Source organism: Mustelus asterias, chromosome 1, assembly GCF_964213995.1.
Source record: "Mustelus asterias chromosome 1, sMusAst1.hap1.1, whole genome shotgun sequence".
Lineage (NCBI taxonomy): Eukaryota > Metazoa > Chordata > Chondrichthyes > Carcharhiniformes > Triakidae > Mustelus > Mustelus asterias.
This window is the reverse complement of record NC_135801.1, coordinates 131,684,356-131,702,635: the sequence shown is the minus strand read 5'-3', so window position 1 is coordinate 131,702,635 and position 18,280 is coordinate 131,684,356. Positions and strand designations below refer to the sequence as shown.

The 18,280-nt window shown below is 44.9% G+C and overlaps 1 protein-coding gene across 4 annotated transcripts in view; it reads left to right on the top strand.

Moving 5' to 3' along the window:
• LOC144497591 (interleukin-6 receptor subunit beta-like) overlaps positions 1-18,280 on the top strand; it is a 113,092-nt gene that overhangs the window by 70,037 nt on the left and 24,775 nt on the right. For all 4 annotated transcript variants that reach the window (XM_078219045.1, XM_078219040.1, XM_078219047.1 and 1 more), the window contains 3 exons: positions 814-896; positions 12,723-12,939; positions 14,309-14,497. In XM_078219045.1, the coding sequence (XP_078075171.1) occupies positions 814-896; positions 12,723-12,939; positions 14,309-14,497 (489 nt within the window). The remainder of the gene's footprint in view (positions 1-813; positions 897-12,722; positions 12,940-14,308; positions 14,498-18,280) is intronic.

Below are 18,280 nucleotides of genomic sequence, written 5' to 3'. Positions count from 1 at the left end.
GGTCTGTGAGGAGCTGCAGCTGGTCACACTTCCCGCAGACATAGTCATCGGGGATGCTAGAAAGCTCACTGATCTCCCACATCTGGCAGGAGGAGCATATCTCTGCCCTAACTGCCATCTCTGCCCTTGTACACTTAAGAAAGATATAAGAATAAGAATCTTACCTTGCTTGTCCTCCTCACAGTATCTTTTTTTTGGTTCAAGGAGGAGGGAGGGAGGGAAACTCTAATGCAGTGTCTCAGGCTTAATCGCTCCTTGACACGCGTTCTTCGGCTAACCACAGTATAGTCGAGGTGACTGAGGTGACTTCTCCCAGAATCCTCCTCTGCCACCTCTGCTGGATGATTTTCCTCCTGTTTGTCACTGGAGGGGTTTTTCAGCTAACCACAGTACAGTCGCGGTGATTGAGTTGACTTCTCCCAGAATCCTCTCTGACACTCACCCTGACTTTGGTGAGCAAAGTTTTGAATTGTAACAAACATATTCTTCCTATGTTCTCAACCTTTCCACAATTTCCTTTCTGCCCTGAGCTTACCCTTTTTAACACTGTACACGTTAACCTCAAGGTTCCAATTTGACATTCGCAATGGTAGCAATGTATGATTGCTTGTTAACACAACGATCCTGCAGAAGTGGATAAGAAACTTGGAAAACATCAAAGAAAAAGAGTCAGTAGACCTGATTTCAAAGTAACTACAAATAATGGAAGCATTGAGATGAATGGACTGACTTGGTGTATTAAAGTAAAACATGAAATTAATGGCGTAAATAGAGTTCTTTTGTTTATTTTTCTCTCCTCCTTGTTGTTTCCAGAACCAATGAAAGGACCAGCCCTTTGGAGACAGATTATAAATCTTGATTCTCAGGGAAATAGAAAAGTACATCTGCTGTGGAAGGTAAATAATTTCCAGCATTGAAATGGACAATTGATTGTCAAAAGTAAAGATAAGTTTGGACCAACAAATGTTCATTTCATTACCTGTTAAGACTCGCAATCCAACCATTATCTTGCAATTGAGTCTGTGTCTATATATGCTCTGTTTGTGAACCCAACTCTCCACTCACCTGATGAAGGCGCAGCGCTCCAAAAGCTCGTGCTATCAAGTAAACCTGTTGGACTTTAACCTGGTGTTGTGAGACTTCTTACTGTGCCCACCCCAGTCCAACACCAGCATCTCCACATCTCATCTACATTGGTAAATTCCATCCCTGTACTTTAGCTACATTCTTTAACCCTCACCAGCCTCCATATTCAACACGTTCAATGTAATTGTGTTGTTAAACACAACATTCAAAGGGACATCTTCCAACACTCTTAATATCTGATTTCCTTCCCTGGAACCTTCATATCCCAGCATAGCAGACACAATCCACCTGGTTCACTTATGTCCTTTACGGAAGGAAGTCTGCCATCCTTAGCTGGTCTGGGCCTACATTTGTCTCCAGACCCCAGCAATGTGGTTTTCTCTTAACTGCCCCCTGAAATGAGCTAGCAAACCACTCAGTTCAAGGACAATTAGGGATGAGCAACAAATGTTGGCCTTGACAGAGATTCCCACATCCCATGAAAGAATAAAGGAAAAGATGACAACAGTTGCTGTTTTATTCCCTCCCACTCCATGAGCCAAAGCCCCAAACACTCCTTCTGATTGAGGTGGTGGTTATCTTATAATTCTTCCAACCAATGAAGTCTCCATATTGGGATGAAGAGAGCCCTTATAATGAGGATCTGGGGAAGGTGTGAGGGAAATTGGAAAAACAACCAAAGAGCCGGCAAGCCAGGGCTGTGGAGGCCTTGCCAATCGTAATAGCAGTGGTCATTAACATATAGCGGGTTGCCTCCTACCTGACAGCTGGTGGTTGGGAGTGAATGCAAGGAGCAGGAGACTGTAACCAGGGACAGTTGGGAATGTTCTCCAGCATTGGGAAGGAATCATTCGCACTGGAGAATGATCTGCACGGATGGGAGAAAATTTGTGCTCAGGAGGGCTGTAGAGCAAAGGTGAAGTTTGGGGGGAGCGGGGGGGGGGGGGGGGGGGGGGGGGCGGTGGTGGGTAGCCTGAAGGCTTCCTTGATTCACTTGGGGAGGTGGAGGGAGCATTCCTATTCCTACTCGCCCAAAAGGAGTGCTATAAGTAAAATCTACATTGAATGAATGTTACCAGATTGCCATATCCTGATATTTTAACTCTGTCAACACTGTCCTGTCCTTTTGTGGGGGAAGGGGGATGCAGTTAGGTATTAGAACATAGAACATAGAACATTACAGCGCAGAACAGGCCCTTCGGCCCACGATGTTGCACCGACCAGTTAAAAAAAAACTGTGACCCTCCAACCTAAACCAATTTCTTTTCGTCCATGAACCTATCTACGGATCTCTTAAACGCCCCCAAACTAGGCGCATTTACTACTGATGCTGGCAGGGCATTCCAATCCCTCACCACCCTCTGGGTAAAGAACCTACCCCTGACATCGGTTCTATAACTACCCCCCCTCAATTTAAAGCCATGCCCCCTCGTGCTGGATTTCTCCATCAGAGGAAAAAGGCTATCACTATCCACCCTATCTAAACCTCTAATCATCTTATATGTTTCAATAAGATCCCCTCTTAGCCGCCGCCTTTCCAGCGAAAACAATCCCAAATCCCTCAGCCTCTCCTCATAGGATCTCCCCTCCATACCAGGCAACATCCTGGTAAACCTCCTCTGCACCCTCTCCAAAGCCTCCACATCCTTCCTGTAATGTGGGGACCAGAACTGCACACAGTACTCCAAGTGCGGCCGCACCAGAGTTGTGTACAGTTGCAACATAACGCTACGACTCCTAAATTCAATCCCCCTACCAATAAACGCCAAGACACCATATGCCTTCTTAACAACCTTATCTACTTGATTCCCAACTTTCAGGGATCTATGCACACATACACCTAGATCCCTCTGCTCCTCCACACTATTCAAAGTCCTCCCGTTAGCCCAAACATAGATTTGGGTGATTGCTTCATTAAACATCCCCCATTCTGAACCCAAGCACAATCCTGAGCTCCCTATCATTTAGCACCTGTGCAAAGCCGCACATAATCCCTGTGTATAATCTGCCATATGCTTCCTTACTTCATGCTGCATCTCCAGCAGACTTCTTGTGGCCATGAAATGAGACTCATTGTCAACATTGGGCTCAGCTGGAGCCGAGTATCCAGCATCTTTAGGGTCTCTCTGAGTCTGTGCTGTGAGCACCAGATTGTGACCCTAATTCTAAACACCCTCTGCGATTTATGTGGATGGTAACTGCATTGATGGAGGTTGTTGATGAGGCAGATGATGGGGCATTCTCTGTCTTGTGTCTTCATCCCCAGACGTGAAGTCTTCAGGCTGCTACTGTGCCTGTGGTCTTGGGAATGTGAGGACTTTATCATAGTAGGAGTACATGTCCTCGCAAGCCTTGTGGTTTTAAGATGGCGCTGGAGGGAGTTGACCTTTTGCAAGCTGTGCCTAGCATACCTTCTAATTCTATCTTTTACTTTCATTCTATGCTTCTAAAACTTCACTTTAACTCTTTTAAACTCTCTAACAATGACATTCTGCACACTCTTGTTTCCTTCTCTATGTACGGTATGCTTTGTCTGTATAGCGCACAAGAAACAATACCTTTCACTGTATACTAATATATGTGACAATAATAAATTAAATCAAATCAAAAAGCCTCCTGTGCGCCCATGTATCAGCACAAGGTTGGGGGCATTTTTACATTTACACCTGGCTATTCTAGCCTCACTATCTGTGACTGCTCAGCCTATCTTCTTTCCTGTGAGCTGTAGATCCTCCTTCTCTCAAGGATGAGAACTTCCATGTCTGCAACTCTAACTTTACCCTCATGTTGTGGGTCTGTTTGACCTGCATGATAACATGCAGAGTTAGTGACGTGTTAAGTGTCACGTAAACCCCTTGTCTTCACATTCCCCCACTACACACACCACCATCACACACACATACTGGCCCCTCAGTCACACATTGCATCCAACCACTCACACAGCATAAGCTCAACTGACAGACACTTTGGCCTCAATTGCCAGGTGGTACTGAGGCGGATCACACATTCATCCACCTGGCCCCGCTGCCCACTGGCAAATATAAATTCATTGATGTTCCCACAAGAGAACCTTTTGTAAGATGCAACCTTACATCTATCCTGACAGATTAGAACAAGTCATTTCCTGCACTGGTCTTAGGGTCTTCTATGATCTCTGCTAGTTGCTCATCTCCTCTGCAACCTCTGTCCAGGCTACCTTGGTCAGGTGGAAGGGTCTTCTGTTGCCATCCGTGGGAAGGAACACCACTTGCCTGCATCTGGTGGCCTGGAGGAGAACCTGCAGGGAGGCATTGCTAAACCATGAAGCTGGTCTCTGTCCACCTGCCAACATTAGAGGATGTGATTGGGGATGGGGGTGGGAATTAGGTCTGAGTGAATGACATGCAATAAAATAAGGTGCGGAGTGATGCAGGGAAGGTTTTGGGGGAATGGCTGGGATGATGAAGTGTGGCAACAATAAATGTAACAACAGCAAAGTGGTAGCCATGATGCAGAGCATGCCTGTCCGTGACAATGCAGCAGGTACAGGTGGACTATAAAGAAACTGACCAGGAAGTTTTTTTATTGTCCATCTGTACCTGCTGCTTTGTCATCTGATGGCAGGTTTCACCAATAAAAAGTTTCCCCCCCCACCACATGATTGTCCACTGCCGGCATTATAAATATAAATTTTAATTTTAATCCCATAGGAGTCAACTCCTGACACGAGTGGAAATATCGTTGTGAACAGCACACCACCGATGACATACAAGCCAATATTTTCTTTGTTTTCTATATTTTTCAGCAGTATGATACCACGGAATCCCGACAGTGCAGAAGGAGGCCATTCAGCCCATTGAGCCTGCACCGACAACAATCCCACCCAGGCCCTATCCCCGTAACCCCACGTGTTTACCCTGCTAGTCTCCCTGACATTAAGTGGAAATTTAGCATGGCCAATCCACCTAACCTGCACATCTTTGGAGACTATCATTGTGACTATTTAAAGTTATTTGAAATATTATTTTGAACCTTCATAAAAATCTATAATTTGATTTATAAATGCCTGAATGGTACTTAAAAAAGCTTCATAACAAACTACATGTAGAAAGTGTAAATTGGTGCTACGACTGTTATGGACACAGGACTTGATTTCCCCAGTTCGGTGTGATAATAAGTTGCACTCTCAGAACCCATTTTTGTTGAAGAAATGAGGCTGCGGATTTCTAAATTGCCTGTGTGCTGTCAATCCACTACATCAGTACACTAAACCTTTGGATTTCAGTTTTCAACGATGACAATCTGGGTATTTTGCCAAGTTTATTGTGGAGCATAGAAACAGGATTAGGACAGAATCACAGAATACTACAGTGCAATAGAGGCTCTTCAGCCCATTGGGTCTGCACCAATGCATGAAAGGCCCTGACCTGTCCACCTAATCCCACTTGCCAGCACTTGGCCCATAGCCGTGAATGTTATGGCATGCCAAGTGCTCATCCAGGTACTTTTTAAGGTTGAAAGAGTGCAGAGAAGGTTCACAAGGATGTTGCCGGGACTTGAGAAGCTGAGTTACAGAGAGAGATTGAATAGGTTGGGACTTTATTCCCTGGAGCGTAGAAGATTGAGGGGTGATTTGATAGAGGTGTATAAGATTTTGATGGGTATAGATAGAGTGAATGCAAGCAGGCTTTTTCCGCTGAGGCTAGGGGAGAAAAAAACCAGAGGGCATGGGTTAAGGATGAAAGGAGAAAAGTTGAAAGGGAATATTAGGGGGAGCTTCTTCACGCAGAGAGTGGTGGGAGTGTGGAATGAGCTGCCGGATAAAGTGGTAAATGCGGGGTCACTTTTAACATTTAAGAAAAACTTGGACTGGTTCATGGATGAGAGGGGTGTGGAGGGATATGGTCCAAGTGCAGGTGAGTGGGACTAGGCAAAAAATGGTTCGGCACAGACAAGAAGGGCCAAAAGGCCTGTTTCTGAGCTGTAATTTTCTATGGTTCTATGTGAGGCATCCCGCCTCCACCAGCCTCCCAGGCAGCGCATTCCAGACCGTCACTACCCACTGAGTAAAAAAGTTTTTCCTCAAATCCATTTAGCCTCTCAAGCCTATTCCACCATTCATTGAGATCATGCTCCATCTGCAGCATAACACCTTTGCCCCACACCTCTTAATCCTTTTGGTTAGTGAAAATCTATTAATTTCATTTTTAAAATTAACAGTTGATCTGGCATCAACTGCCATTTAGAACAAAGAACAAAGAAAATTACAGCACAGATTTATGGGAAAAAATTCCAAACTTTTACACACGTTGTGTGAAAAAATGTTTCCTAATTTCACTCCTGAAAGGTCTGGCTCTAATTTTGAGATTATGCCCATTCACCCCAGACTCCCAGACTAACAGAAACAGTTTCTCTCTACTTTGATCAAATGGCCCCTTAACTTTCTGAATTCCAGGGAATCCACCATTCAAGGAGATTCATTTCTCCTTGTCATTTAAACCTTGGAGTCCAGGTGTCAGTCTGGTAAATTTATGCTGCACTACCTCCCAAGTCCTACATATCCTTCCTAATCTGAGATGCTCAGAGCTGTTCACAGGACTCCATTGGTGGGATTTTCTGGCCCCTTCCCACATGCAGGATTGTCCAGTCCCGCTGAAGTCAACAGGGATTTAAATGGAATGCACCAGCCGTTGTAAGGAAACCCTCCGCAATGGGGGGGGGGGGGGGGGGCAGAAAGTCTCAGCATAAATGTGGTTTAAGTAGGGCTTGTTGAAGCATGACTTCTGCCTCCTTATATCTTAGTGCCCTAGATATAAAACGGGTCAGCGTTCTCCAAGGTGGCCTTCATGACACACGACGGCGCAGAGTCGCTGAGCAGAAACTGATAGCCAAGTTCCGCACACATGAGGACGGCCTCAACCGGGATATTGGGTTCATGTCACACTATCCGTAACCCCCACAGCCTGCCTGGACTTGCAGAGTCTCACTGGCTGTCCTGTCTGGAGACAATACACATCTCTTTAACCTGTCTTAATGCTCTCTCCACTCGCATTGTTTGTACCTTTAAGACTTGATTAGCTGTAAGTATTCGCATTCCAACCATTATTCTGTAAATTGAGTTTGTGTCCTTACATGCCCAGAATTCCCACTCACCTGAAGAAGGGGTTTAAGGCTCCGAAAGCTAGTGGCTTTTGCTACCAAATAAACATAGAACATAGAACAGTACAGCACAGAACAGGCTCTTCGGCCCACGATGTTGTGCCGAGCTTTATCTGAAACCAAGATCAAGCTATCCCACTCCCTATCACCCTGGTGTGCTCCATGTGCCTATCCAATAACCGCTTAAATGTTCCTAAAGTGTCTGACTCCACTATCACTGCAGGCAGTCCATTCCACACCCCAACCACTCTCTGCGTAAAGAACCTACCTCTGATATCCTTCCTATATCTCCCACCATGAACCCTATAGTTATGCCCCCTTGTAATAGCTCCATCCACCCGAGGAAATAGTCTTTGAACGTTCACTCTATCTATCCCCTTCATCATTTTATAAACCTCTATTAAGTCTCCCCTCAGCCTCCTCCGCTCCAGAGAGAACAGCCCTAGCTCCCTCAACCTTTCCTCATATGACCTACCCTCCAAACTAGGCAGCATCCTGGTAAATCTCCTCTGCACTCTTTCCAGCGCTTCCACATCCTTCTTATAGTGAGGTGACCAGAACTGCACACAATATTCCAAATGTGGTCTCACCAAGGTCCTGTACAGTTGCAGCATAACCCCACGGCTCTTAAACTCCAACCCCCTGTTAATAAAAGCTAACACACTATAGGCCTTCTTCACAGCTCTATCCACTTGAGTGGCAACCTTTAGAGATCTGTGGATATGGACCCCAAGATCTCTCTGTTCCTCCACAGTCTTCAGAACCCTACCTTTGACCCTGTAATCCACATTTAAATTAGTCCTACCAAAATGAATCACCTCACATTTATCAATGTGCCATTTGCCATTTTTCAGCCTTTCGTTAGTTAGAGGGATAGATAGGAGGTTCTGTGGCAGCAAAAGAGACTCGAGGATGGTATGTTGCCTACCGGATGCCAGGGTCCGTGACGTCTCGGACTGTGTTTTCCGGATTCTTAAGGGGGAGGGGAAACAGTCACAAGTCGTGGTATACATTGTACCAACGACATAGGTAAGAGAAGGGACGGGGATTTAAAACAGGAATTTCGGGAGCTGGGCTGGAAGCTGAGAGCCAAGACAAAACAGGTGGTCATCTCTAGTACATTCCCTGTGCCACGTGATAGCAAGATGAGGAACAGGGAGAGAGTGCAGTTAAACATGTGGTTGCAGGGATGGTGTAGGAGGGAGGGTTTCAGATACGTAGATAATTGGAACACATTCTGGGGAAGGTGGGACCTGTACAAACAGGACGGGGTGCACCTGAACCAGAGGGGCACCAATATCCTGGGAGGGAAATTTGATACGGCTCTTCAGGGGGGTTTAAACTAATTTGTCAGGGGAGTGGGAAAAGGAGTTGTAGTCCAGAAGTCAGTGTTGAGGGTGGTGAGGTATTGGGGAAGGTATCAAGGTCAAGGGTGGGTACCGGTAGACAGGAAGGTGGGTTGAAGTGTGTCTACTTCAATGCAAGGAGCATCCGGAACAAGGTAGATGAACTTGGGGCGTGGATTGGTACTTGGGACTACGATGTTGTGGCCATTACGGAGACATGGGTAGAACAAGGTCAGGAATGGTTGTTGGACGTTCCGGGGTATAGATGTTTCAGTAAGTGTAGGGAAGCTGGTAAAAGAGGTGGAGGAATAGCATTGTTAATCAAGGATAGTTTAACGGCTGCGGAAAGGCACTTTGAGGGGGATCTGCACACTGAGGTAATATGGGCTGAGGTTAGAAATAGGAAAGGAGCGGTCACGTTGTTAGGAGTTTACTATAGGCCCCCAAATAGTAATAGAGACGTGGAGGAAGAAATTGCTAAGCAGATTATGGATAAGTGTGGGGGTCACAGGGTAGTTGTCATGAGGGACTTTAACTTTCCAAATATTGATTGGAACCTTTGTTGGTCAAATAGTTCGGATGGGGCAGTTTTTGTGCAGTGTGTGCAGGAGGGTTTCCTGACACAATATGTGGAAAGGCCGACAAGAGGTGAGGCCACATTGGATTTGGTACTGGGAAATGAACTGGGCCAAGTGTTAGATTTGGTTGTGGGAGAGCACTTTGGAGATAGTGACCACAATTCGGTGTCTTTTGTTATTGCAATGGAGAGGGATAGGGCTGTACGGCAGGGCAAGGTTTACAATTGGGGGAGAGGTAATTATGATGCGATTAGGCAAGAATTAGGGGGCATAAGATGGGAACAGAAACTGTCAGGGAAAGGCACTCATGAAAAGTGGAACTTTTTCAAGGAACAAATACTGGGTGTCCTTGATAGGTATGTCCCTGTCAGGCAGGAAGGAAATGGCCGAGTGAGGGAACCATGGTTCACGAAAGAGGTGGAATGTCTTGTGAAAAGGAAGAGGGAAGCTTATGTAGGGATGAGGAAACAAGGTTCAGATGGTTCGATTGAGGGTTACAAGTTAGCAAGGAATGAGCTGATAAAGGGGCTTAGGAGAGCTAGGAGGGGACATGAGAAGTCCTTGGCGGGTCGGATCAAGGAAAACTCCAAGGCTTTTTACTCTTATGTGAGAAATAAAAGAATGACCAGGGTGAGGTTAGGGCTGGTCAAGGACAGTAGTGGGAACTTGTGTATGGAGTCAGTAGAGATAGGCGAGGTGATGAATGAATACTTTTCTTCAGTGTTCACCAAGGAGAGGGGCCATGTTTTTGAGGAAGAGAAGGTGTTACAGGCTAATAGGCTGGAGGAAATAGATGTTCGGAGGGAGGATGTACTGGCAGTTTTGAAAATAAACCTGTTGAACTTTACTCTGGTGTTGTTAAACTTCTTACTAGATATAAAAGCCATCATTCCATTAGAATTTGTGATTATTTTCTGCTTCTGGTCCTAATAGGTTAATGATTTGTGTATCTGGACTCCCAAGTCTCTTTGGACCTTGACTGTTTCTAGCTTTTCACTATTTAGAAAGTAAGCTGTCCACAGTGGATGACCTCATATTTCCTATATTGAAATCCACTTAATCCATCGCACTTCCACCTGTTTACAGTAACACCTATCTTTGTGTCATTGGCAATGGTAGATATGTGGCTTTTGTCCCATCATCAAAGTTGTCAATTAATATAGCCAGTAGTCAAGGCCCCAGTGTGAATTACTTTAATGTGTTTAGTGTGTTTCCTATCTATTGAATAACAGTCAAGGCTGCAGAAATATCTTCTTGGATGCTGAAGTTAAACTAATTGCAGTTTGAGTGTGAAAAGTTAACTTAGCAATTTTTAATTTTAATAAGCATCTATTTGAAGAGAAGCTTCCAGCTAATGCGGTGTGTATCTATGCAAACTCTAGATCCCAGAAGTCGGATGTTTTCCCACCATCTTTCATTTTCAAAGTTGTGCAAGCATAAGGGTGTACAGGAAGTAAAAAATGAGTCAGAGTTTGTGGGCCCTGACAGATGAAAAATAGGACGTTGCACTATTTTCATTTTTAAAAATGTATTCTCTCATGAAATATGGGCTTTGCTGGCAAGGTCAGCATTTGTTGATCATCCCTAATTGCCCTTGAACTGAATGGCCTGCTAAGCCATTTCATAAAGCAGTTAAGAATCAACCACATTGTTGTGGATCTGGAATCACTTGTAAGCCAGACCAGATAAGGATGGCAGAGCCTCTGACGATGATCTTTGCGTCATTGATGGAGACAGGAGAGGTGCCGGAGGATTGGAGGATTGCGGATGTGGTTCCTATTTTCACGAAGGGGAATAGGGATAGCCCAGGAAATTACCGACCAGTGAGTCTAACCTCAGTGGTCGGTAAGCTGATGGAGAAGATCCTGAGGGACAAGATTTATGAGCATTTAGAGAGGTTTAGTATGCTCAAGAATACTCAGCATGGCTTTGTCAAAGGCAGATCGTGCCTTACGAGCCTGCTGGAGTTCTTCGAAAATGTGACTAAACACATTGACGAAGGGAAAGCGGTAGATGTGGTTTATATGGATTTTAGCAAGGCGTTCGATAAGGTCCCCCATGCAAGGCTTCTAGAAAAAGTGAAGGGGCTGCTGCCCTGTGGATCCAGAACTGGCTTGCCCAAAGGAGGCAGAGAGTATGTATAGATGGGTTTTTTTCTAAATGGACGTCGGTCACCAGTGGTGTGCCCCAGGGATCTGTTCTGGGACCCTTGCTGTTTGTCATTTTCATAAATGACCTGGATGAGGAAGTGGAGGGATGGGTTGGTAAGTTTGCCGACGACACGAAGGTTGGTGGGGTTGTGGATAGTCTGGAGGGATGTCAGAAGTTACAGAGGGACATAGATAGGATGCAAGACTGGGCAGAGAAGTGGCAGATGGACTTCAACCCAGATAAATGCGTAGTGGTCCATTTTGGCAGGTCAAATGGGATGAAGGAGTACAATATAAAGGGAAAGACTCTTAGTACTTTAGAGGATCAGAAGGACCTTAGGGTCCGGGTCCATAGGACTCTAAAATCGGCCCCGCAGGTGGAGGAGGTGGTTAAGAAGGCGTACGGTGTGCTGGCCTTTATCAATCGAGGGATTGAGTTTAGGAGTCCGGGGATAATGATGCAGTTATATAAGACCCTCGTCAGACCCCACTTGGAGTACTGTGCTCAGTTCTGGTCGCCTCATTACAGGAAGGATGTGGAAAAGATTGAAAGGGTGCAGAGGTGATTTACAAGGATGTTGCCTGGATTGAGTGGCATGCCTTATGAGGATAGGCTGAGGGAGCTCGGTCTTTTCTCCTTGGAGAGACGTAGGATGAGAGGAGACCTAATAGAGGTATATAAGATGTTGAGAGGCATAGATCGTGTGGACTCTCAGTGGCTTTTTCCCAGGGTGAAAATGGCTGCTACGAGAGGACACAGGTTTAAGGTGCTGGGGTGTAGGTACAGGGGAAATGTTAGGGGGAAGTTTTTCACACAGAGGGTGGTGGGCGAGTGGAATCGGCTGCCGTCAGTGGTGGTGGAGGCAAACTCAATAGGGTCTTTTAAGAGATGGGTACATGGGACTTAATAGGATGGAGGGTTATAGGTAGGCCTAAAAGGTAGGGATATGTTTGGCACAACTTGTGGGGCCGAAGGGCCTGTTTTGTGCTGTAGTTTTCTATGTTTCTATGTTTCTATTCCCTTCTCTGAAGGACATTAGTGAACTCGATGGCTTTTTACAGATAATCAGTGGTAGTTTCGTGGTCATCATTACTGAGGCTAACTTTATATTCCAGATTTTCTTTTATTAATTGAATTTAAATTCCACCAGCTGCCATGGTTTGAACTCTATATTCCCTAAGAATTATCCTGTGCCTAAGTATTAGCCTGCGCCTCTGGATTAAGTGGCATGACCATTGCGCCGCCACTTTCCCCCAGTGTGTGAGTCAATATTCTCAGGGAAAGAAAGACAAAATTGCTGGGGGGAGAACTTGTCAAATCATCAAAATCTACTCAGAAGTCTTGAATGTAACTCTGTAATCCATACCATGAAGATAACAGGATATGAAATTCGTTCCAGAATAACCTGATATTTTTGATGCAGGCATTAAACAGATCTGAAGCAAATGGAATTATCTTAGGATACAGAGTACAGTATGGGAAAAGAAAGGATCCAACAGTGATGCTACAACATAATACAACATATTTGAATTATTCTTTGTTCTTGACGCATGAAGCATACGCTATAACTGTGGTCGCCTATAACTCAGCAGGTGACTCTCCTAAAGCCACTTTGATAGTTCCAGCAATAAACCAGACAGGTATGTCTTACTATTCCTGAGGCATAGCAAATATTCAACTAAAACCTTTTAACAAGAGCCACAGATGGAAATATGAATATTAATATCCAAATATTATGATTAATCTTTTTGCTATGTAACTATGAAGTAATTCTCTCCAATCCCAGCTTTGCTGTCCCCGTTTCAAAGCTTTGGTTAAAAAAAAATAGGCAATTATGCACTTTTCCAAAACATCTGTCAATGTTTATCTATTGTCAGTCAGATTACTGAGCCAAAGCATGATGTGGAAACCCAAAATAACATCCGCTTGCTCTCACTCTGAGCTACTTCACCCCCTGTACTGTTTCTAATAGTGTTTCACTCGGTAAAATCCTGACTACAGATGCCAGGCAAGGTGAGATTTGAACTCAGGCTTCCTCACTTTTGTTGAAGTGCTATACAGGAAGACACAGGCTAAAGAGTGACGGCAGGTCAGTGAGATTGCATAGCTCTGGCGAAGAGCCAGCCAAGATGCAATAGGTTGAATGGCCTCCTTCTGTGATGTGAAATTCTAAGGCATTATGGAGTGCCACCATTAATCTTAAGACATCTAGCAATTAGTTTCAGAGTGTTATTGGCAGGCCTGAAAGTCTACTTCCTGATAGAAGCCTACAAGATTATGAGGGGCATGGACAGAGTGGACAGTCAGAAGCTTTTTCCCAGGGTGGAAGAGTCAATTACTAGGGGGAATAGGTTTAAGGTGCGAGGGGCAAGGTTTAAAGGAGATGTATGAGGCACGTTTTGACACAGAGGGTGGTGGGTGCCTGGAACTCGCTGCCGGGCGAAGTAGTGGAAGCAGATACGATAGTGACATTTAAGGGGCGTCTTGACAAATATAGTAAGTAGTCTCACACCACGTTAAAGTCCAACAGGTTTATTTGGTAGCACAAGCTTTCGGAGCATTGCCCCTTCATCACTCACCTGATGAAGGGGCAACGCTCCGAAAGCGCGTGCTACCAAATAAACCTGTTGGACTTTAACCTGGTGTTGTGAGACTACTTACTGTGCCTACCCCAGTCCAACGCCGGCATCTCCACATCTTGACAAATATATGAATAGGATGGGAATAGAGGGTTACGGTCCCCGGAAGGGTAGGGGATTCTAGGTCAGTCAGGCAGCATGGTTGGTGCAGGCTTGGAGGGCCGAAGGGCCTGTTCCTGTGCTGTAATTTTCTTTGTTCTTTGTTTTGTAGGTTGCTGGATGGTTACCTGCTTTAGACAGTTTGTGGCATTAGGGGCCAATAACAAACAAAGGGGCAACAAATTATTCCTGTTTTGTAATGATCATTATAGTGATTATTGCAACTTTATTAGATTTGTACACTAATGTCTTGTCACCTATTTGAAAAAAGGTTTTGCAGCTGTTCAATACGTTAACGTTACATCACAGAATGACCAACTGCTCGTACAGTGGAAGGCTACAAGACCACCTGACAATGGTTATGTGATTGAATGGTGTTTGATTTTGGATACAAGTCCATTTGCTGGGCCATTGCACTGGCAACACGAGGACAACACTTCTGAAATGTCTTACTTACAGGGTAAATATTCATTATATAAACGCTTAAAATATAAGGCATGGATATTAGTATAAGATAAATGTAAAATGGCCACTGCACCAAGTGTACTGAGGGGTTAAAGGAGAAGGAAAGCAATCTGTTGCTTCACTTTTGTCTCTCTTTTCCTGAGAATGTTGACTCATACTGGGGCTGTGTGCTCCAAATCATATGAAATGTTCATCTTTGTGGTTAAGCTGAAACCACCAGAAAGAATAATCAGCTGAGACCAGCCTTGATCTTACTCAATAACTACATAAACGCACTTTCCATCAGAGGTTATTGGATAGAGGGAATCATAGAATCCCTACAGTGCACAAGGAGGTCATTCAGCCCATCAAGTCTGCACCACCTCTCTAGCAGAGCATCTCACACAGGCCCTCCCCATGTCCTATCCTCGTAACCCCACATGTTTACCCTGCTAATCCCCATAACCTACACAGCTTGGGACACTAAGGGACAATTTAACGTGGCCAGACCCCATCTTTGGAGTGTGGGAGAAAACCGGAGTACCCAAAGGAAACCCATGCAGACAGAGGGAGAAGGTACAAACTCCACATAGACAGTGACCCAAAGCTGGAATTGAACCCAGGTCCCTGGCGCTGTGAGGCAGCAGTGCTAACCACTGTGCCGGGAGTGGGTGTCTAGCCATAATCTGCTAATTTAATAGACCAAGGTCAAATTAGGCTGATTTACAGGACTCATTTTCATGTCAACTGGAAGACCTAACTATTTATTAATTGGAGAGATGAGAAATAATGTGCAGCCTGTGTCCACTGAATAACTTATACACATTATTGGGAACTTAATAGATTAAAAACACTTCCTCTATGTCCACAATGTATTGTGGCCAGCCTTTTTGATATCATGGTGCTGCAATGAAAGAAATAAAATGATACAAGGAAATTTATTTCTCCAGTGTTTTTTTAAAAATAGTTTTCAAGATTTGTACTGGATTTCACAAGATTATTAAAATAAAAATGTTGGGTGAAATCTTACCAAAAATGGCAGTGTTGTTTCTGACAAGAAAATCAGCATACTTTCTCCCCAGATCTTATGACACTCTGCCAAAAAAATTCAAGGGGATGTGGTTCATGCCTAAGACGGAAGGTGGGGGTGGGCATAACCTAAACTTGCCCATGAAACTGCTCAGAGATCAAGGCGCCATCTTTAAAGGGTGCCACGATCAGAACCTGAGTAAACCTTCCCCAGCTCATCACGGAGGTCTCAGGGGCTGCCCTCTCCACCCCCTGATTGGAGTCAGCACTTCTCCAACCCCTCCCCACCCAATCATCAGTCCCTTCCCCCTTAGTCGTTCCAGGAACCCCCAACCCGCCAATGACCATCCCCTGCTCTTCCGTCGGCCCACAACCAAATCTGAATGAATCCCCTCCCACTCCTTCATGAGACCCCTAATGGGGTCGGCCCCCTGGCACTGGTCGGCATGACATGGGTGACTCTGTGTGGAGTTTGCACATTCTCTCCGTGCCTGCCTGGGTTTTCTCCGAGTGCTCTGGTTTCCTCCCACAGTCCAAAGATGTGCAGGTTAGATGGAATGGCCTTGCTAAATTATGCCTTAGTGTCGCAAGATGTGTAGGTTAGGGGGATCACCGTGCCACTTCCAGGCCATGTTCCTCTCCGCCTAGGGGTTATACTCACCCTTACACCCCCGGGGTGTCCCCCATAACAGATTCACATCTAAGTGAATCTATTGTAAATGGCTGAATATCCAGTGAGGATATTACTTCGTGTTGAGTGGAGTTACACCTGTTGCTCGCTTAGCAGGCCTGCTCTTTGATGTTATTTAAGCAGTTTTTTATAGAATTATAGAATCCCTACAGTGCAGAAGGAGGCCAGTCAGCCCATTGAGTTTATACTGACCACAGCCCTACCCAGGCCCCACTCCCATAACCCTACATATTTACCCTGCTAATCCTCCTGACACCAGGGTCAATTTAGCATGGCCAGTCAACCTAACCCGCACATCTTGGACTGTGGGAGGAAACCGGAGCACCCGGAGGAAACCGGAGCACCCGGAGGAAACCCACGCAGGCACGGGGAGAAAGTGCAAACTCCACACAGACAGTGACCTGAGGCTAAAATTGAACCCGGGTCCCTGGCACAGTTAGGCAGCAGAGCTAACCACTGTGCCACCGCAAGTTCACTTCAGTGTTTTTCAGAAAATGCTGCCTAAAATATAATGGAAGCAAGAGATTTACTTTTTGTTTTGTCTCTTAATCCAGTAACAAATAGTATAAACCTGTTCTCCTATCGCTCTTGAATATAATCCCTGCCAGGAAAATGTTAATAATTATCCTTCCAGCTTGTATTTTTCTGCATGAGTCCTTGATGACGAAGTTTTGAATCATCAACCACGTTCCTAATGGACATTTGCCTGTAGCATAAAATAGACTCTCTATTGGGGAAAAAAATGAATGACATTGAGAAACCACAAGATAGCTACTGTTGAAAAATATATACTACGGCAGCCTCGGTTCCTGATCTGAGACTTGACTGTGCTATATTATGAGATGGATTAGAGGGAGCTCTATATCTAACAATCCCATATCTAAGCTGAAAGTGCTTAACATTGACCCTGGTAGCTGAAATGGGAAAACATTCCATTCTGCAGAACTCATATCCCACGCCTGAATGAACAAAACATTTCAAAGGGGCCGGGAGAGAAATACAACTGTACAATTTGGAAAAGCACAACGTAGCAGCAGCTGAACAATGACTCTGAAGTGGATAAAGCAAATGGAAACATAGGCAGAGATCTGTTATGCTGGATATTCACCCATTTAGCTCACTATTCGATTTTCTGGTTGGTTTTTGTACTGCTGATTGCAATTGTGCAGCTGATTTTATTAGTACAAGGCCCTGGTGGCCTATTGATTGCGCTTCCATTTCCTGGTCTTATTACTGTTAAAACATCCAATCATTATCCAGTCCAGATAAAATGGACAATCCAGTTACTAAAGTCGTGCTATTTACTGAAACGCATGTGATTTTACCATGCGTAATGTATTTTAAATCTTTACCTAACCTTTTTGTCCCTTTGGTGTTTCCATCTAATTAGTTGGTAATTAATGGTCTGGCTCTGCCACTTAAAAATAAATAATCTCAGAATCAAGGATTTCCTAATGGAAATTCCCCTCTTCATGATTCTTGGAGAAAGAAGAGGCTGAGCAATGGAGTAATGTGAGGCAGGTCAGACTGCCAAGAGGCAGACTGTTTCCAACCACTGTTACTTTCTCACTCACAGGAACAGGCTAACTTACTTGGAAATACAGTGAAAGCTACAAACTCTTGGCCAGCAGAGAGCCAAAACGGGCATTTCTAACTTAAAGGAATGGTTATGCTTTGTTTTGTAGCAATAATTGTCAGCAGTACACACAGGCCCTGATCTTGAAGGGGCCTGGTGACATAGTTGGGGAATAGAGTTTCTGATGGGACACCCAAAAGTTCTGGTTTCCCCACATGTTGTAAAAGGTTTTTTTTTTGCCACAATTTCCATCCAGGAGTCAGCCTGATTGGCAAGCTTGACTTCTGGTCAAGCAGGGAGCACTCTAGAGCAGGCCGGAAATGTCCGAAGCTGGTACTTGGAGCGCAGGGTGGGTGCCGGGAGGATCCAATCTATGGCCCTGGAAGAAACGGGTATCTGATCCCCAACCCAGTAGTGGTCTTTGTGAAAGATGGTCTGTTGGAGTGAGGTTCCAATCCAAAGCAAGACGGTCATCTGTTGTATCCCGGAGACAACAGTCTGGC